We start from the raw sequence: 22,486 nt of genomic DNA, 5'->3' as shown, positions 1-22,486 counted from the left end.
CGAATAGTAATAATAGGAATATTATTGTTTAAGGGAGCAAAATAATCATAAAGATTACCAACAACAAAAGGACATAACTATGAAACTAATAATGACAGAGAAAAGTTATTTAACTGTGGTGAACATAATATGTTACAATCTCCAATGTATGTAGTTAAAACTTCAAAGATAAAACTACATGGATTGCAAAGTAACAGCAGCAGAGCTCTCTGGATTGACCCCCATCTTGAGCACGCTCAGTTAACAGCATTTTGTTTTATCACCAAGGTAACGGATATATGAGCAAAAGGGTCAAAGTTTAGGGCGTAATGTTATGAGAAAGTAGCATGTCCCAGTTGTGTGCATACTGCATGGAATACTTTTTAAGGGCAGGTTCTGTGCCTAATAAAAGTTGGAAAAAAAGAATAAAAAAAAATTGGAAAACACCTTTAATTTGCAATCTGTAAATATAAAACATGTTCCACAAATACAAAAAGATCTGTGAAATCCAAAAAAGCTATTTTGCAGATACACATTACACATAAACACATAATATCTTCCTGACATTTACTTTCAAACAGATTTTTGTAAATCCAGTTTTTATTTGTGAATCTTAATCCTATGCCTGTGGATTTCGATTTTATACACAGAGTCTTTTTTAATTTTTTGAAATTGTTGGCATATTTGCAGATCTTTTTTATATTTGCAAATATATTTTTGAGAGTTTAATTTTTTTTTGTATTTGTGGATGCAGTTTTATATTTACAGATTACACATTTACACACATAAATAATATTGAGACAAATTGGTCTCCATATTCGTGTATGTATTTTGTACTTTTTTTTGCATATGTGGAATAGTTTTATATTTACAGATTACACATTAACACACGGATCATTAATCTGTTCATACAAATCATACTGAAACAAACCTATCTCCACAGTATTGCTTGTCATTAATGCTTACCTGTAACTTGTCCCACAACTCAGAACCGACAGGGGAGAGCATGTAATTGTTTTTCTTCCTTCACGTTTTTTTTTTTTTTTTTGTCTTTCTTTTCATTTTTACCCCAGTATATGCTAACCTTGTAGTGCACGAGCGTGCGTGCATGAGCGCGTGCGACCACCTTCTTTTTAATTAATTTATTTATTTATATTCGTGAACTTCCGCCAGGGTGAGGTGGACGTGACGTCAGACTAGGAAGTACAGCTCGCCGCTGGTGGACAGAAGTGAATAGCAATGGCTAGCAACAACAGCAGCAGCAGCTGCAGCAACAACTAACATTAGCTGGTATTTTCCTCAGGAAACATCGCATGAATGTATTTTTAAAGCCAGTCTCTGCTGAGCTGAAGAGCTGAATGTCCTTCTAGTGTCGGTGAAAATGACACCGAGGTAAGCAGCTGTGTGTATGTGTGTGTGTGATGCTCTGTGTGCTTGCTAGCTCAGTAACTAGCTGCTTAAAGCTAACGTTATCCTGCAGCCTGACAGAATGTAACAACAATGTTAAGCTTCAGTTTAACTCAATGTTGCTTTGTAGTGTTAATTTGTGTCTTTAAGTTTAAAGGTATGAGTAGACCTTAGTATTTAGTTGGATAACAGTTCTGCTCGTTATGACAAACCTGTGGAAAGATGCTCACTTAAAGGTAAATTTCACTCAAGTAGAATTCACGTTAGTTAGCTGTGTTGACTCTGTAATATACAGCTTTGTTTTCTTGTAATGCTTAATATGTGAATGAAACCCAGTCTCATTTGAAGTTTAACATCAGAAGTACAGGCTTTAGAAATGAGTCATCTGTGAAAAAGACTTTTGACAGCACTCATGGTCATTTTACTTGACTACATTTTCTTATTCTTAGTCTCCCTGTACAAACATATTCAGTTGAAAGTAGCACATAAAAATCACGCCATCATCTGAGTCAGTCACTAATTAAGTGACAATGGAGCAGCGCTAAAATGTGTCACTGGATGAGATCATCAGTTTCTTGATACTCTAGCCTAGGGAGACCTATTTATAGGTACTTTTCAAAGTCATAAAGCACAATCTAACTGTTTTAGTCTTATTTCCTGTCATCACTTTAAAATCACATGTTGGTGCAAGTGACTTCTATCAAAGCTGGCTGAAAATATTAGCTGGCTTCATACCAATGTTCCCTATACACCCACATGAGTCATGTTATGGTTCTGGGAAAGATACTGATGCTGTTCTGCTTCTTTCTGTGTCTTTTCAGATGACTCACCAGTGGCTTGGACATCTGTGATTTGACAGAAGATGAGGCTTGCTCAGTTTGTCAGACTTGTCATTGCTTATAATGATTGCTACTGTAGGCACATAAACCACACTGACATGGACAACAAACTATAGTGAATCATGTTTGTTGTTTCTTGCACATCACACTCACTAAAAAAACAAAATACATAAATTATCATTTAGTTTGTTTTGAATGGCTTTCAGTTGATAACCAGTGCTGACAATGTCACTGGGCGAGCAGTCTCAAAAGTGGTTTCCAACCCATGTCCAAGCCACTGTTCTTCAAGCAACCGGTTTACAGCCCAAGGGCAAAAATGGCACCAATGATGCCTACACCATCATCCAGCTGGGCAAAGAAAAGTACTCAACATCAGTGGCAGAGAAGACACTTAACCCTGTCTGGAGAGAGGAAGCCTCCTTTGAATTACCTGGGTTACTTTTGGAGGGCAACCCAGAAGTGTATGAACTCTGCCTTATAGTGATGCATCGGTCCTTGGTTGGGATGGACAAGTTCCTGGGTCAGAGGTCCATCAACCTGAATGAAATCTTTGATAACAAGGAGCGAAAGAAAACTGAGTAAGTATACTGTTGCAGTAAAGCCCAAGATCTCACCTCAAGCCACATTATTTCATCACAAGCCATATATTTAAATTGTTTTTACTATTTACTGTTTTACTGCTTTTACTGTTTACTGTTTCCGTAGGTTTCTAGCAGAATTATTTCAGGTAGTGAGCGTACCTGTGTTGTAGTCAAACACAGAGAACAAATCATGATCAAGACCAGAGTGTATAGAGACTGAGACAAGACCAAGACCGAGGCAGGGCGAGACCAAGTCAAGACAAGCCAGTGCGAGTCCTGCACTGCATTACACACTTACGATAAAATATAAAACATAGGAACCTTAGGCACTCCTCAAATTGGTCTGAAAGATCCACATTTCCATGAAAACTCCCACAGAAGATTCCTCTTCATTGACCTGTTGCTGTACTGTCTACATATATACACAAATATATATATATATATATATATACATACAGTACAGGCCAAAAGTTTGGACACACCTTCTCATTCAATGCGTTTTCTTTATTTTCATGACTATTTACATTGTAGATTCTCACTGAAGGCATCAAAACTATGAATGAACACATGTGGAGTTATGTACTTAACAAAAAAAGGTGAAATAACTGAAAACATGTTTTATATTCTAGTTTCTTCAAAATAGCCACCCTTTGCTCTGATTACTGCTTTGCACACTCTTGGCATTCTCTCCATGAGCTTCAAGAGGTAGTCACCTGAAATGGTTTTCCAACAGTCTTGAAGGAGTTCCCAGAGGTGTTTAGCACTTGTTGGCCCCTTTGCCTTCACTCTGCGGTCCAGCTCACCCCAAACCATCTCGATTGGGTTCAGGTCCGGTGACTGTGGAGGCCAGGTCATCTGCCGCAGCACTCCATCACTCTCCTTCTTGGTCAAATAGCCCTTACACAGCCTGGAGGTGTGTTTGGGGTCATTGTCCTGTTGAAAAATAAATGATCGTCCAACTAAACGCAAACCGGATGGGATGGCATGTCGCTGCAGGATGCTGTGGTAGCCATGCTGGTTCAGTGTGCCTTCAATTTTGAATAAATCCCCAACAGTGTCACCAGCAAAACACCCCCACACTATCACACCTCCTCCTCCATGCTTCACAGTGGGAACCAGGCATGTGGAATCCATCCGTTCACCTTTTCTGTGTCTCACAAAGACACGGCGGTTGGAACCAAAGATCTCAAATTTGGACTCATCAGACCAAAGCACAGATTTCCACTGGTCTAATGTCCGTTCCTTGTGTTTCTTGGCCCAAACAAATCTCTTCTGCTTGTTGCCTCTCCTTAGCAGTGGTTTCCTAGCAGCTATTTGACTCTGATCTGAGCTGCTCTTAACTTGCGATTTCTGAGGCTGGTGACTCGGATGAACTTATCCTCAGAAGCAGAGGTGACTCTTGGTCTTCCTTTCCTGGGTTGGTCCTCATGTGTGCCAGTTTCGTTGTAGCGCTTGATGGTTTTTGCGACTCCACTTGGGGACACATTTAAAGTTTTTGCAATTTTCCGGACTGACTGACCTTCATTTCTAAAAGTAATGATGGCCACTCGTTTTTCTTTAGTTAGCTGATTGGTTCTTGCCATAATATGAATTTTAACAGTTGTCCAATAGGGCTGTCGGCTGTGTATTAACCTGACTTCTGCACAACACAACTGATGGTCCCAACCCCATTGATAAAGCAAGAAATTCCACTAATTAACCCTGATAAGGCACACCTGTGAAGTGGAAACCATTTCAGGTGACTACCTCTTGAAGCTCATGGAGAGAATGCCAAGAGTGTGCAAAGCAGTAATCAGAGCAAAGGGTGGCTATTTTGAAGAAACTAGAATATAAAACATGTTTTCAGTTATTTCACCTTTTTTTGTTAAGTACATAACTCCACATGTGTTCATTCATAGTTTTGATGCCTTCAGTGAGAATCTACAATGTAAATAGTCATGAAAATAAAGAAAACGCATTGAATGAGAAGGTGTGTCCAAACTTTTGGCCTGTACTGTATATGCCAGAAAAAGATGTCCCAGTACATGGTATGTGAAATGCAAAATGCAAAATGAGAAGATGAATTAATGTCTGCTTCAAAATTCTGTCCATAATTTTTTGCTCTCCTTTATCCACACAACATGTTTTGGCTATATGCCGTATTTTGATTGTAAGGGCAACATAGAATTAATCAGTGAAAATGAAAAATAAAATTCGAGGCAGCCTGTTTGATCCCATTAATCATGCATCTGTTATCTATACAATAAATTCAAACCCATTAGTTGGTAACATTACACCCATTAAATGTAATATCCTAAATATCTTGATTTTCTAATGAATATGTGAACAATTGAACAGGTAGTGCAGAAACAACGTAAGTTCCAATCTACTGAGCTTCTGCATTAGTTAATACAGTAATTGAAATTTGGACATTGGGATGTGTCTGTTGTATTTGGATGCCTCTTAATTGAGTTGTCTTGTTTAAATGTTAAGTACATTTCATGTGTCTTTAACACCACATGTACAGTATTTGAGCTCTTTTATATGCTTTCATACTTTTATAACTTTTATAGCTTTTTTACTTTAATAGCCTTCACGTGCTTCGCCACTCCAGCTCACAGTCATGCATCAATTATGCTGTTAGAGGAATGGACTTTTGAGAGGAAGTGGAAAATATTTGCAGAACTATTCAAGTCATAAGTGGATTACAGCATGGACTAAAATAGTTATTTGTCACATTTTCTACATGTGTTATTGCCATATTAGGCTACACGTTACAATACCAGTGTGTTTTGTTTTGTGTGTTTTATTCTGTGCTCTGTCCTTAATTAAATTCATGACCTAACTCCTGTGCACCACATGATTTAAATACCATTGCATTGTCCTTTATTCTCTTTATGTACTTGCTTTAGAAATACATTTTATTAGGCAGATGTGTTTTAATTTAAAGAGCTGAAATTAAATGTTTTTGTAGCTTAGTAGGTGAACAGATCTAACAGAAACACCAGATTGTTTCTTCTTCAGTTTTAAACTATCTAACACAACTATCACAGATGAGGTTTGTGCTCAGTTCGTGACCACAGATTGGTTGAACGTTTCCATCCTGTTGACCCTCTATTGTTTGAGGCTTAGCAATGAATTGGCCTACATTGTTGAGAGATTATTTTTAGCTTAATCACTGACATGGTGAGCAGCAGTTGGTCTAATTGAAACTAGTGGAGCTGGCTAAACATGTCTTGTAAGTCACTCCTATACATACAATTGCTTTCAAAGGTGTGAATGGAGTATGCCCTTTTTACAGCCAAAGGAACCTGGGTTTGAATCTTGGCCTGTTTAATGTACCTTTCGTCCTGGGGTTTAAATTTTGTCTGGATGGCTTCCTCAGCCCTAGGAGGAATGCAAGTTACGTGAAGTAGAAACTCTAAATTGCCTATAAGCCTGATATTTGTGGCTAGTAGTGGGTGTCTGTATATGTGACTCAGCCTTTTCATTAACAGTTAAGTTGTCAAGGCTGTTTACCTGCCTTTATGCCTAGTGCATGCTTGGTTAAGGTTTGTCCTCTTGTGAAATTTCTGTATGAAGGGCTCACACAGATCATGCATAAATGTAGGTTAAACTAAATCATCATACCAATACAGTTTGAAGAGGCAGTATTATATTAAGTCAGACTTGGGGGGGTGACTCAAGTTCAACACACACACACACACGTTTTCTAACCCTACATTAAGCAAACAGGAACTGAATAACTAAGCTGGATCTGGTGTTAATTAGCTCAATGCACATTCAACATAGAAGGACATTAGCACACTTCCTGCCCATCAGTTGGGAGAATCACAATATGTTATAATCAGCGTGGATGGGTTTTATTTGTTTTGGGTGTCTGAGCCGATGCACCTCGAGGCCGTGCACTTTTTTAGCAGAGGTTCTGTAATGGATACGCTCACGTTGCTTGTTGGCCTAATCCCACACTGCAGGCATAGTTGACAGACAATGACGCCGGGACCCTCGATACTATATCCACACTCCACAGTGGGTCTGTGTTCACCGCGGCCCATCCGCAATGTTTTTGAACTGACATATTGGGGAGGAAAGCCCGTCTTGATATCTGAGTAGGCAGCCCATAATTATCGCACACCTGTGTTTGTTGATTGTGAGGAGTTTCCCAGCGGTCCAGGCCCGAGTGGGAGGATTGTGGTTCCAAGCACAGGGAGGTTTATCTTGGCCTTGAGACACACGTGAGGTGCAGCCCCGGCCCCACGGCAGCGGCATGCTGTGGCTGCTGATCAGACTGAGCGCGGTGCGCAGCCTGGGAATCAGACCCAGCGCAGCCTTTCATGACCGGGCTTCTGAGCCACGAGCTAGACAGTTTAGAATAACGTTCAACAGCTGCGATTCCTAAATAGCCAACACCGACACTTTGGCTTGAACTTATAACTGATATTTCATGGTGGAATTCAAGGGATACCACAAATCTCCATGTAAATCTAAGGAGAAATATCAGTAATTGTATGAAAACAAATGAATGCAAATATGTGTTGACTCTGAATCTCAGTAAAATGTGGCATTTAAGTCAATTCAGTTTAAGGGGTCTTCAAGAAAAACAGTGTAAAATTAGAACAATTGATTATATTGATCAAACTGCACCATGATGAGGTGGCTGTGTGCAAAGGCATATATTGATGTGACCTTTTGAATACACCCACAACATTCCCCAGATTACTGTATCAAAAGCAGAGAGAATACATTGACTTGTAGTTGTTGCTGATGCTGGTTTCTTAAAGGACATTGTCACAAGCCCTATAACACAGAGGATATGTCTCATTAGCATGTATGAACTGTTGGGTTGCCCCTGCGACGTGGCTTTGCAATTTCCCAATTGCTTGTCGTTGCATTTCTGAACAAAGGCCAGATTTGTGCAAATGCCACTTTATTTTGCTCAGAGTGAAGGCATAAATCCCATTACTTCCAGTCAAAAAAGCAGAGAGGTTAAACAAATAGGAGTCCAAAAGCAGCCTGAAATGGTCTATATTATTCAGCAGCAGACTATTTCTTATGTTCAGTTTGCAAAGAATAATGTTTATCCTCTGAATGATAAATTGCATTCTCAGTTGTGTCGAAAAAAGTTCAAACGGTTTAAGCCCCTGCATTTGTGTGTAGCTTTTGGATTAGTCTGCTCAAATTAGCCCTTTCAGTGATGTCCACAAATAAGTAGGTAGAACACATTAGAAAGAATGTGGGCTATTTTGTCCTTTTGTCGTATTGTTTGATAGTGTAAAGACTTTTACCACACTCTGACTTTGTATAACTGTCTTCCTGAATTATGTTGAATTACGTGTAATCAACTCAGAAGATGTTCATAAATCCTGCTCTTTTTATATAAATTGTCTCATTGAATTTGCTCAGCCTAAGCTTCCTCCACTCTCGTTTTAGCTGGTATTCCTTGGAGTCCAAGCCGGGGAAGAAGAGGAAAGAACGAGGCCGCATCCAAGTCAGCATCCAATTCATGAGGAACAACATGACAGCCAGCATGTTTGACCTCTCCATGAAGGAAAAGCCCCGCTCACCTTTTTCCAAACTGAAGGACAAAATGAAAGGTCGCAAACACGACAGTGGCTTTAGCGACACATCGTCTGCCATCCTGCCTCGGTCTGCCGTGTGTGACACAGAGCCTAACCGTCAGTCCTTCGCCCCAGAACCACAACCTCAGCCTGAAGCCAAGGTCAAGAGACCGCTGCTCGCTGGGGCCCATAAACTCTCCGCAGCCCATTCCATGTCAGATCTCATTGGGACTCACTTTCGGCCCAAACTGGACTCAATGAACTCCATAGAAGAGAGTGGTAAGGATCAGAGCTTATTTTTTCACATTAGTATTTGTAATATTTGGTTAAATCAATCAATTTTTTTGTATGATCTCAAAGGGCGGTGATAGGTAAAGCTTTATTGCTGCTTGGCACATGTCTGCAGGGATTTAGAGTTTTTGAAATTACACCAGTTATGTTTCGTTTGCAAGTGAGGTCAGTGAGGTGATCAGTGGGTCATTGACAGCTTTGCATGTATAAAAAGTTTTAAGGATCAACAGTGGTACACTGGTCTCAATTTTTATGTATGATAGAGCAGTGTTGTAACGATACTATTTTGCATATTGTATCTCTAAACACAATGTTTTAGTCATCTACCAGCTTTTAATTAAGTATCTTATTCTTCTTGTGTGACTCTTAACATGGAATGCTGTTGCAGTTTTTAGTGGCTATCAGTAGAGGTCGATAGAAGTCACAGAGCTTTAGTGATATTTATTTAAATATATTTACAGCATAAAGTACATAAATCTAAGCTAAATTAGATATTAGTTTTAGAAAATTCATATCAATCTGTGAACTTTAATTATTACTGTCACTAACTGGTAGATTAGCCTTCCATTTGCCCCCGTTGTCCTTGCATTACTGTAGCTATAATTAATGCAAACAGTAGTCACAGTTTTCATAACAACAGTACAGAGATCCAGAAGAAAGGCTAGTAACGGCATAATTATGCAAAACAAGTTGGTAATGGTAATAATAATACTTATAAATGCTTTTTTCCTTTTTGTTTTCTGTGCTAAATATACCAGCAGGTGCTTACTTACACTGTCCTGCATTGCATAGCAACCGAAAAAGATGAAGCATAGATAAGAACGGGTCACACTGAGATGTATTTAATAATCCCCCAAATCTTTATCCGGAGATGTCAGGGCAGGTATGATCAGCAATCATGTTATTTGCTGATCAGTAGGATTCATTTTGGTCATTTTGTGCTGAATAGGGTTGCAACAGTATGGTATGCGTCCTAGAAAATTTCACAGTATCATGGTATCATGGTACACAGTTTTACACAATAATATAATTATTATTAGTTATGGTGACCCTTAAAGAAATGAAAATGATTTTAGGAGGGTTTAAACAAACACTTTATCGTAATTAAAACTTGAAACTATGTGTGTCACAGGCAGTCGAGGAGGAAAGGAGATGTGCATGTGGTTGAGATTCTCTGTCTGGTTGCATTATGTTTATTTCAATACCATAGACAAGCACATGTATGCATCACTGTCAGTTTATGTACCTCAGTATATGGCTTTATGGTATACCTTGGTATGAACCCCAGTACTTAAGCAGTAAAAGTCATACTTTTGCCAGGGGAAGCTGAGAGAAACCAAGCAACTATCAAAAGTGTCTGATATTCATGACCAGCAACACAACTGTTGGTCTCTAAATGTACAAACAGTCATAAAAGGCAAATAAATAAGCATTTCTCAACCCATTGACCACACATTCCTGACTGTCCAATCTCCAGCACACAACTATTTGTGGCAGTGACATTATGATGATTTTGACTTTATCAAGCTTCTTTGGTTACTCAGGTTGGCAGGCAGGGGAGGGAAACTGTTCTGAGGGTAGGAGGGACGCAGTTGAGATTTATAAGATATAAATGATATAGTAAGCTGTCCTTACTGGTCCCAATAAATGTTTCTTTTGAGGTGTGTGATTAGTTGGAAGAGCCACAACACTACCTTTGAAAATAATATGAGTAAATAATTAGGCACAACACAAAGTGGTGATTTTTACAGGTGCTTTTATCTCTGTTAAACTGTTAAAGAAAAGGGTTTTGAACACAAAACAACCATTAATCGGTGTTGAATTAACTCATCAATGAAAAAATTAGGCCAGTAAAAAGCCCAAATAGATCATTCTGTTTCTGTCACAGACGATCACGCAAATAAAAACACATTTTATCTTTTTTAAGTGCCATTAGCTATTTGTGTGGTTACATATTATTTCATCATAACTATGTCACAAGTTGATGTATTGCGTTTCGTTTCTCTTCCAGGGAGCGCAGGCGGCCCTCACAGGCGTTCCCAAAGCGAGGTGCCCGGCTACCAGGACGGCGAGGCACACAGTGACCCTTTCACTGATATCAGTGACACCCTGCCACAGAAGTATGCCACGCTCCCACGCAACCGCAACCCCTTCGAGGGGGAGCACGGGCAGCTGTGGGACCGGGCAGAGCGGAAGGAGAAAAAGGAGAAGGTCAGCCTACTGGAACGCGTGACGGGAAAGAAGGAAGGCCGCAAGACCAGCAACGGGGGGCGTTCTGGCAGTTCTGGAGACCTGCGCTCCCCCAACCCATTTAGTGGAGACTCACAAGCAGACACTAACCCGTTCATCTCCAACTACAAAGCCAGGTAGTCCCTTTGTTGTTTGCTCTGTGTCAAAATTAGAACACACAGCTCAGACCTCTTTCAGTTCACCATGCTTTATTCATTTCACAAAACATTTTTCGCTGTCTTTCCTTTCATATGTGTGGTGCTTAAGTTTGTTTCTGGTTTTCTTATAAACCATTAATCATTCATGTGACCTAAAAATCACCAAGTCTGTTTTACAGAATACAAGGGGTATAAATCCCTAGTTTCATTACTATACAATATTGTATATTCTTTGGACAACGATATGATATTTGCCGATATCACAAAGTTTGCCACGATATGATTTCGATTCAGTGTGATTCAAGGGCCTGCCATTAATGTGAGACATTATTCCATGCCAATTTAACACAATCTGTTACGGACGAAGCTGCCAAACCTTTTTTTTGCTTTTGGTCATGAAAGATAAAAACAATACATAAATAATGTAAATTATTGTAACTGTTTAAGTGCAGTGAAGTTTACTTTAAACTGACTCCACTAACACACATACAACATGGGATAATTTAGCCTTCCAGGCTTTCTATCAGAAATCCCTGTCAGTCTGACATTGTGTCCACTCCAACTGACCTATGTTGTGGAGGGGGATTTGATTTTCTATCCTAACCAATCACCAGAGACCCTGCCTTAATCTAACATTATTTTAAGTCCAGACTGATACACAGTCACGCCAATGCGCTGGACTGCGGAGGTTGTAAGAATGTAGTGGAGCGAAGTTAAAAAAAAAAAAAAACAAGCTGCGATTTCAGGCGATATTGACAAGACATGCCTATTTAGAACAGCCTTGATAGCAATGTCTACTTTGTCTATAGCGCTTGCCGTTGTTGTTATTACCCCTCATTCGTTCTCGTGCACTGCTTGACAACAGCTTGACGGCAGCGTTAGTCCCGCGCTTATGGCTCTGATTGGCTAATGGTTGTCCCCCATGCTGTGCTCATTTGATCATTTTTATTTTAACCGAGAAAACTCTGTTTCACCTCAAATCCAATCCAAGGTTTGAACCCAGGGAATTGAATATCCTTTTTTTTCAGATTTTTTTTTTTAAACACAGCATTATTAAAACTCTTTTATCTCTCAATATTTATGACTCACCCTACCTAAATGTAAAGTCGATCTGCAGCAACAGCAAATCCATCCCTTAAATAAATTTCCAGTTGTTCTCAAATAGGTCTTTTCTTTGAGAACAAATATAGTCCAAACAATGCTACAAAAATGGCTCCAATTCCAGTTCCTCATTTAAACCTTCTTGGGCTTAGAGTGCCTGATTTAGAAATCCAGAATACTTCTCCTGAGGGGGCAACTTCTGTAAATGTCCCTCTCTTTGGTCAACTTAAATGCCCAATAAATGCTCATATATATATCTAAAGTTGTCTTTCTTTTCATTTCTACACCTTACATGAACTTATATTTATGAGGCAAACTGCTGCAGGGTTTTGGTTTGGTAGCATATTTTAACAATGTAAGCTTTAATAACGAAGTTCCTCATATGTTCCATTGGAATATCCACTTCTTCCATGCCTGAAATTTAGCCTTCACCCACGTGGCTAGAATCTGCATTCAGTACCTGTACAGCAGAGATTCTTAGCATCACTCTTTTATGTTTTTCATCACAATCTCAATCCCAAAATGTGGCCTTGCTACCCCATGGGACAACCACTCTAATACAGGATATTGGTTACAGCATTCCCATAAAGTTTTGAATACCTTGTTGATTGAAATCTACAGTTGGATAGACGCCCCCTTCTCTCTGTCATTCTCATGTCAAGTATTGTTGTTCAAACATTTACACTGAGCCAGTTACATCTATTTCCTGTGTTACATAAAGAGTTGGTGAGCGCTGTGGCTAAGTTCTGGTTTATCAGAGTGGAAGGTGTCATTAGTGGCTCTTTAGAGAGCCTGGGCTTGATAACAGAGCCCTCTGAGCTATAGTAATGAGATCCTCTGCAGAGATAGACCACCCAATTAACCACTTATCTCTGTAGGCACTAGTCCATCATCTTTACTGCTGCCTTTGTCACACAGCAGCTCAGTGGTCATTTATAATGTGGTACAGGAATACAAAAAGGTGGTTTCAAGTATATGATTTATTGATGACTCTTTTCACAGTTGCAGCAAAAACATGTTATAATGCATGTTTTGTTCCTTGATAAGCTATGTCAGTCAGCATAAATATCCAAATTTGTTTTATCGGCTCAGGGATAGACACCTCAGAGCCTCTGTATCAGTAGAGTGGTGATAATTATACCAATATATTCACTGTGTTGCCTTCATGTGAATACTGACTTTTTCTTTGATTGCTTTGTAGTGATAAAAAATCAACAGGGCATGAAGACATCACCTTTGGCCATAAGAGGAAGGACATCTTTGGCAAGAAAAAGGTAAGACTGACAGCGCAGCCCTCCCTGTAAAAGCAAATAATCTGTCAGGTGATGTTGTTGCATGTTGTCAGTTTACCTGACAATGATCGAGATGGAAAACGACAAGCAATGATCTCACCTCTCACAATTGTGTCACTACTACTATAGTGTCATGCAGATTTATAATTGAGAACTCTGAGTTTCATTGTACGTAGCAGCTTGTGACATTGATCTCTGAGGCCTCTGAAAATTCAGATGTGCCATTCAACTAATTAGCAGCTGCACACATCGGTCATCGTGTCTGCTCTGATTGTAATTTGAAGTGGTGTGAAATTTCAGTCTGTAAGGTCAGTCATAGTGGCGTGTTGCACTTACTCTGTAATTGGACGTTTTTCTTGAAAAAAGGTAAAGAAATGTAATTTTTCTTTTTAATCATTGTTACATTATTTGTAGTTGGCGTTTTACCCTTTAGTTTGTATTTAGTTTAAAGTCTTCTGCATTTCTAATTTGGACAAAAACCTCTGAAATTTGCCAACTATTACACAGCAAAATTGGTATTTACGAGGGAGCAGTGGGAGCAGTAGCTAAAGTGATGCCTAAATGAGAAAGAGAATGCTGATAATAGCTTTCCTCACCTTTCTTTGTGGGTGTTGAGGGCTGTCGGTATCCACACATGTGCCCCTGTGCATGCCGCAGTGCCTCGCAGAAATGGCAGCTCCCGTTTCCTCTGCTTCAAGGCCCTAATTAACCACACACAGGGGGGGAGGGAGGGCAGTGAGAGATTTCAAAGGACTGAGCTTTTAGATTCTCAAAGCTGAGCTCATTAGAAACTGTAATGACACAACTGGAGAATGCCAAGTGTGCGCCTTATCTTCTCCTCACTACTGATCGCAGAAAAATGGTCATCATTACTTTGCCAATTCATGGTCATTTCCAGGCCTTTGTCACCAGCCACTAAAGCTCCTGATTATTATGCTGTGTGTGTGTGCGCGCGCGAGAGAGAGCACGAGCATGTGCACGTACATAGGCTTGTATGTGAAACCAACATCCATATGGCCGTCGGTTCTCTTATTCCCTCTCCGATGGCTTAAGTGCAGTATCTTTCAGTCAGATGCCTTTTTTGTGTTGTGTGTGAGGAATAGGTTACCAAGCTCTGTTCTCGAAACCCTCCTTACATTGGACATTTAATCTCGGTGGCAAATATTTCATTTTGGGTTATGTCGCCCCAGAGTTGCCTCTATGCTGTTAGAAGCGATAAGATACCTGGTAAGCAGTCCCGCTCCAGGTCTTTCTGCATTGTCTTTACCCAGCAGTAGAGGCTTGAATGGTGTATGGGAGTGGAAGCTGATAAGTGTGGTATTTTAAACAGGGTGAAGGCTTTGCTGCTCTATCCGTTTGGGGGAGGTTGCCCAGCACTGAAGCGATAAAGTGGTCCCTCATTAAAAACGATTACAGCTCCTCTCGTACCCGCGCAATATGATCTGCACATACCGTACCACACTGCTCTGTCCAAATAGGTTGTCCTCAAAGAGCAAAGCTGGGCTTGGGTTGCATCCTTATTTTGGTATTTATTAGCCTGACCTTTAATTGCAGAAATATGCAGCCTGGCATTTCCCCCTCAAAACAAAGATTCCATTTTTTGGGGAATCTTTGTTGTTTAAGTTCTAGCAAGCTTGGTAGAGCTTTTGCCTAAACCCTCTCTTGATAGAGAGGTCATGCTTTTAGCTACTTGAAACTAGGGCTTCATGACATATCTCTTTTTTTAGACTGTCATTGCAATGTCAAATTGGTCAAAAGCTCCCAGCATTTTTATTTTTTGGGCATTTCTACTTTTATTATTGTAGTGACAAAGCAAGGAAAGGTGGGGGTGAAAGAGGGGACGATATGTAGCACAGGGTCGCACTGGACCTAAACCCGAGAAGATCACCTAGTAAGTCGGGCGCTCACTCTACCAGGTGATCCCTGGGTGCCCCATCACTCATTTCATCTATTGTTATGTAGTCTTGTTTTTATCTTTTTTTTTTTTTTTTTGGTTTTGTTTTACATGTTCGAAATAAATATCAATCAAATCAGAGATCTGTTTAATCAATACACTGCAAAATTAAAAATGTAGGGAGTTATACAGTCTGTGGATCTTTCATTTTAAAAGTGCTGTATGTAACTCTGGCATCAACTCTGGCCTATTGTTGAGCCTCATTCCCAGGTCATCAAATACCGACGCTTTGGGTTGGTGGTTCGGTTCGACTACCATCCCAAAGCGTGAGTATTTGACGACCTGGGAATAAGACTCATAAACCAACGTGATTTCAGAGTTACATACAGCACCTTTACTTGATCAATAAATACACATTCTTAAATTATGTGATATTGTACTCAGTGATTTTTTTGAGTTAATGAAAGGAGAGTATCAATAGAAAACTGCTCTTTAAAAAGTAACTATCATTCTTTTTTTTTATTGTTGCATTTTGTGTTGAGTTCCTCGTTCAGTTTTATCAATAAAAAAGTGTGGGAAACAATTTCCTTTAATCCTTTTTTTGAATTCAACAAGAAACGTGTTGTATTTTAGCAGCATACCAAAAGCAGCAGAAAGGAAGAACTGTGTACACTTTAATATGTATTTATTGCAAGTAATATTATCGTGATATACAACAACGTTATTGCATATCGTCTCATATCGTTTTCTCTATCGTGCTGTCCTCCTTGAAACTAAAGAAAAAGCAGCAACAACTTTCTTAAGATGTTGGCTGCTTGCTGTAGTGTCAAAGTTAAGTCCCATCAGAGCAGTTAAAGTGCTCTTGATTCTCATTATAAACACTGTTACACGGTATTAGACTATAACATCTGTCATAGAATTCATTGACATGTCAGTGCTAAATCCCTTGAGAACAGTTTCATCTTAACAACTCTCAATTAGCCTTTATTAGCAACAGAGAACAAGAGATAAACACATGACAGTTTATGTCATGTAAGGCCAACACATCTAATTAGTCTGTTTTATCAGATGCATTGTGAGTGAACCTAAAGGGTATTGCCTGTGTTATCAGATGCTGACATTTCATGGTAGATCATTCATTTCAGTCTGCTTTCACAAAGAATATATACGCAAAATATAGTGATTATGGAGCATGTAACCTTAAAATCTGCTGGGGTTAAATTGAGCATTTACTTGTTTTCCATTTTCAGGAGGCGACACAGGAAAGCGTGGCCGCCTACAGCAACTTGTCCTTTGAGGAAGTTGTGCAGGAACTCATTAAGCAGAAAGAAGTGGTGAAAAAGAAAGACGCCCACATCAGGGAGCTGGAAGACTACATCGATAACCTGCTCGTGCGCGTCATGGAGGAGACACCAAGCATTCTACGGACGCCCTATGAGCCAAAAAAGAAGGCGGGTAAAATCTCTAAAAAGTAGAAAGAAAAGATGTTGGATGAAAAGTTACTAATGAAGGTTTATCTGCAGCTCATGCATCAGTATCATGTGGTAAAATAAGTGGGAACAAACGGGATTGATCAAAGCCAAATTAATGATTGATTTATGTCTTTGCTTTAGAACATTTTTATTCAACAGATGTAGTTTTTATATAGTTTTTTCCAATGTTTTGGTTATTTTAGTACACACAGGTGTTTTGCCCTCTTTGTTCGGCATTCCTATTACTATTTAAAATTCTGAATACTCGCTGCGGTGCATTTTTAGGTATGTAAACAGGATAAGAGAAATTCCTAGATCGATTCAAATCAAATCCATATTTTTGACAAACATTAGGTTTCACTACATTATATCGTATGCACTTGTGAACCCACAGAGGTCTGTTGCACATACAGCTACCATCATCTGCCTAGAAGCTCTTAAGGTGCAAATGCAGCCAAATTTATGTTTACCAGATGGTGTAGTCGCAGTTGTGTGCAGTTTGCTGAAAGACGGTCAAGAGGTCGATAAGATGAGGCTGTAGTTACTGTGTTTACACTTGAGCGCAAGTCTCAAACTTACCACCTAAACCAGCCGTTTAGTAGAGGCAGCCTCAGCTTTGTTCCGAGCCTCTTCTGTGCTACAGATGTGGATGAACACTGCTGCCCTGCCCAAGAGCCTGAGTGGTTCATGGTATTCTTAGAAAGACAAAGAGAGTTACAGTAAGAAGTTGCTGGACAGTATCTGGATTCTCTCTAGCTCATGCATTTTTTTTTTTCTCAAAAATCGAACAAACGTACATTGCTGTTGTCAGTTACTCATTTCTCATTATTTTATTTGTGATGACTATCATTTAAGCTTCTTGGACCAAGGGTCTCACAGTCACTTGCTGAAGGTGATCATTTAACTGACTTTTAAGTGCAATAATCATGACTTGCTTTATATTTGGCTGGTAATGTTCTTGTTTACATTTTAATCACACTGTTAAGTCAAACTCATCTCTTAATATTGATTTGATTCACTGGAAAAGCCTGGAGTTTTGTGTTATAGCCTCCGTGGATTGACCAGCCTTCATCTCCTTTAGTTACAGTTTTTGCTGAAGATTATATCGACGGTACCTAGCTGCACATATGGATATATGCTGACCAATCTTTATTTATACAAGTTTCTTAGCTCATTTACATATGAACATTATTTTAATGTATTTGTATGGTACTTTATGGTAAAAACGCTACTGTATACCCCCTTACTCACCACCCTTTCTACTGTAATAACACTGTACAGTTGGTACCAATCACGAAAAAAACGTAAAGTATTTGCGTCTTAAGGTCTTATGGATACAGTTTTTTTATGTAATTCCCATCAGCATTAATATCTGTTTACCTAGTCACAAAGTATGTACTGTGCCTCAGTATATTTCAGCTTTCTATGTAATCAAAACAACCAAACTTCTAACATTCACAAACCGTAAGAAAAAAGTGTTTTACCAGTTCACTGAGTACTAATGATGATCAGTTTGTTATTGTTCGAGGTAAACACCCAATGAGTGTCATTCAGGTTAGAAATAACTGTTTGACAGCACATGTCAGAAGCTCACTGTCCTCATTTCACAGTTTTACATCTCACATGTCGCCTCAATCTGTGATGCTAATGTGAGAACAACATATGTTGTTTCCATATTCAACTCTTTCATTCTGTGTCTGCTGAACAAATGCAGAGTGAGCGACAGGGCAGCTGTTGGATCGCGCTGCTGGTACTAAAATGAACTAAATGACTACTTAAAGCTTAATCTCAACGTTTTCATCACCTGTATTTGTGCTTGAGCTCAATGTTCAAAGGTAGAATAATCACTTACTGATGTTTAGGTTTACATTTTTGAATGTTTATTTCTGTTTCATGGAAAGCAGCTTCACATACAGTGTTAAACACACTTTGTAATATCATAATAACTTCCTTTACTCAGAGTTTCACACCATTTTTAATGATCTATCAAGCCTCTTTGTTAGATAATGATCCACTTTGTCCTTTTGCTGGTATTATTTCTGGTATGTATATCTATTTTGTAATTACTTTCAAGTCTTATACAATATTTGACCTTTACACTGTATGATACTAAATCACGGCACCCTATCTATAGAATGTCAACAGTCAAAAACACTTGTTAATTTAAGTTCTTCATGAATGTTTCACCACTCAGAAACATGTATGTCATGTACTAATTGTTTCTGCTGCTGCACAAGTAGTGACTTCACCTGAACGTTTGTGATCTCTTTTTGGACTTGAAACCAAATCTCTTGTCATTGAATGTATTCTGGTTGGTTGAAATACACAATCCTGAAATGTATAATGATATCGAGTACACTAACAAGGCCATTGAACCTTGCTTGCCTTTAAAGTATTTGGTGTATCCAAAGAGATCATTTCATATGGGTGATTTTTCTCCCCTTCCTGCTCTCTATTAGTCTGATGAAACTCAGACATCTTCATTATGGATATGAAGTGATTGTCGGTACGGTTTTGTGCGATGATGTGACACAGATGTAAATTCCTTTGTATTGGAGAACAGTTATTTGATCTGCATATATTTTGTAAAGCCAACAATGTTTGAATCAGTTCAGAAAATGATGAGTATTATGTGATACTAATTAAGAAGATATGTGGATAAGAATCTGTTTTCCATCACGGAAAAGCTTCTCACTGATTGCCTTCCTACATGTGCTGAAGTGTAAACTCTCCGTCTCCTCATGTTACAGGCTTTACCAACTGCTTTAACTAGTCTGTATTGGTAGTTAGACAGTTGTTCAAGGACCTTACCGAGCTCTTAATCTTCCATTGTACATACTGTACAGTCACTTTGTTGTATCACGTCACCTCCTTTGACTTTTTTGCACATTTTGTTGTGCTTTAAATGTTTGAAAATGTGCTTCCTGGGGATTTATTCCATCTAAAGTTCAGTCATAGTGCGAGTTAAGCTAAATGAAATTTGAAAAGTGGGAATAAAAGTTAAGAAAAGTATTCACCACCCATCTTTCATTTGAACCAAACTGACATTTGTAAATTGTGATTTAGCTGTAATATCAGGCTATTGAAAAGTTTTTCTTTCTCAGGCTTTTTTATGGCTGTAGATATTTTCTCTTGCTGGCAAAGCAAATGCATGGATATCTGGCGGGGATATTTTATTGTATGTCACATTGTGCATCATAAAGCAAAACTCATACAGAGTATTGAACAGGTGATTTACACTTAGGTCTACAGTGTGCCCTAAAGCACTGCTGCGTCGCCGAAATGATGAAATAACAAATGATAAGGTCTTAATAAATAAATGTTGAACACATTTGGACCCTGAGGTTATTTAGTTCAAATGAAAAATGAAGGGTGCGTAGTTCAAATTAATTAATTTTGCCTGTCATTTTTCTTTCAGCTTGATTGCTACATTTGCTTTATGCTTTAATATAATTTGGTGCTTTGGTAGATGTCAGGCTAAAACAGAAATCTAAATGAAAAGCATTTTCAAATCATTTTCTAGCACAACAGTGTATGGGGGTACATTGCAAAAAAAAACCCTGCATCATTATTATAGTTCTTCCTTGCCTCTTTGCATAATATTTGTCATCCAATTAATGCCAGTGTTTGAATATGCAAAGCACTGAAAAATGCTCTGGGGCAAAATTTCCTATAAATTTGGCCACAGCCTGTGTCGTAATTCAGAATTATATAGATTGTTTTGCACATGCATTAGAAGTATGTTTAAAGTGTTGTAGGTGAAAGTCCGCCCCATTCCAAACAAAACAAAAAACAAAAACAGTGCAAACATATGGGGATTTTTTCCATGTTGACGAAGCATGCATTGAACCTTTTGATGAAGATGACATAAAGCTCAAGTCGGATCTCACAATCCTCCTCTGGCAGTCTTTTAAGTCTTCTACTGATAATATGATGCTGCTTGCCATAGGCCACATACAGCTGCCAGACACTAAGACTTAAGCTCCCGCTAAATCCCCTGACGGTGCTTGTAATGTGGCACACAGTTTTGAAGGAAATGATGACTGTGTTTATAAAAGATCTTGCCAGTTAGCAAAGCTTCATTGAGTTTACAGAATTGTATGGCGTGTGGGGCACAGAGGTGCCAACACAATTAAATATAATTTGAGTTGAGTTAAGTGCCCCAACATGGTGGAGACCTAAAATGACATTTTGATACTAACATGTTGGTTTACTTCTGAAGGTAGTCCATGTGTACTGGGTCTCACAGTTCAGTTACATGCCTTGTAATGTAATAAGTAAATGGGAGTGTTTGGATTCTTGTCAGTTCTGCATGTCACTCACATGTTTTGATAATGTAACACTTGATATTATTGCCAAACTATGTCATTTTCCTGATCTAGAATGCATTGATTCCACTAGATTGGGTTGATTTTCATCACCTGTCATCACACTACCTTATTGTAATGTACTCAGAATTGTACAGTGTGTAAGTTGGTTACCAAATGTCCTTTCATCAGAAAAACTAGGTGAGCTTTTTTGTGTTTATTTTCACATAATAGCCAATATGCAAGACTTTCATACCTGGATGTGTGGGGACAAGAATGTATGGCTTTTTTTTAAATTATTGTAGTTCTGGAAACACATTGGGGGCTAGAAGATGTACACTGTATATTATGATAACAGTATAATGCTGTTAATGATGACTGTATATAAAGTGCCAACACAAGCACTAATTCATTCAAATTTGGTGATGCATTTCTTAAATATTCACCCATTCTCCGTACAGTTTCAAACATTAACTTTTGGACATTATCATCACCATGATCATGATCAAATTCCAATGTGCTACTGGATGTAGTTTAAATGACACAAGCAAGATTGTATTGTCCTTTTCAATAAACTCACTGTAAATGAAAACTGCTGTATTGTTTTTCTTTTCTTTTTTTTGGCCAAAAGATCAAAAGCCTGTAATGACATTTTAGCCACAATTAAATTAGAATTGTGTAATATGCATCCTTATGTTTTAGTTAATCAAACTCTGCATTGTAAATCTGATGCAAATCTTCCATAAAGTGGATTGCTATTCAGCTCTTCCTTTTGTTTAACACCTGTCCTATCATTCTTGTGGATAAATTAAAAGCCACTCTCAATTAACTCTGATCTCACTGGCAGTTAAACCACGATTAGTGTTTTTAATTGTGCTGATTTGTGTCAAAGCTTTTGTTTTCTCTCTTGCTCAAAGCACTTCTTCCTTTTGTTCTGGAGAAATTCCCATGCCTTCCTGGCAAAAGAGAGAAGTGGCATCGTTTGACAACCAAGTAGCAAGATTGCTTGTTAAAACTCCACTCTAATTTGCCTATGTGTACAACAAGACTGTGTGAAGTCTTTTGGGACAAGAAACACTTAGGATGTTTACTGGCTGATGCTTTTGTGGGTCGGTTTGCTTCCCCGCCACGAAGCAGGTTAAAACATGACCCCTCCCCTGTCACCTCAATCTTGTAGTCCCTGAAGAGGTGCACCTCAACGCTGCAGCAGCTGCCACTGCACACCACAGCACTGCGTTTGAGCTGATAGTGGAAGATGCATAGCAGTGGTAACCACGGACACTAGAAAAATATAAAATTACTTGCAAGATAATTCCTTTAATGAAATAATCTTTGAATGCCACAGGTGACAGAACCAGCTGTGATGACTGAATATAAGGTTGCTTTATATGAGGCAAAA

General features: G+C 38.8%; 1 protein-coding gene across 1 annotated transcript; it reads left to right on the top strand.

Moving 5' to 3' along the window:
- Nucleotides 1–1,157: 1,157 nt before the first annotated feature.
- Nucleotides 1,158–21,679, top strand: rab11fip2 (RAB11 family interacting protein 2 (class I)). The gene is made up of 6 exons (XM_033613680.2): nucleotides 1,158–1,371; nucleotides 2,208–2,803; nucleotides 8,216–8,622; nucleotides 10,646–11,000; nucleotides 13,324–13,396; nucleotides 16,559–21,679. Exons 2-6 carry the CDS (start codon nucleotides 2,451–2,453, stop codon nucleotides 16,781–16,783), a joined length of 1,413 nt encoding a protein of 470 aa, XP_033469571.1. The 5' UTR covers nucleotides 1,158–1,371; nucleotides 2,208–2,450; the 3' UTR covers nucleotides 16,784–21,679.
- The last annotated feature ends 807 nt before the right edge of the window (nucleotides 21,680–22,486 follow it).

The sequence above is a fragment of the Epinephelus lanceolatus genome, chromosome 17, assembly GCF_041903045.1.
Source record: "Epinephelus lanceolatus isolate andai-2023 chromosome 17, ASM4190304v1, whole genome shotgun sequence".
In the NCBI taxonomy this organism is placed as follows: domain Eukaryota; kingdom Metazoa; phylum Chordata; class Actinopteri; order Perciformes; family Serranidae; genus Epinephelus; species Epinephelus lanceolatus.
Note: the sequence above shows the minus strand (reverse complement) of the source record. Positions and strands in the feature narration are given on the sequence as shown.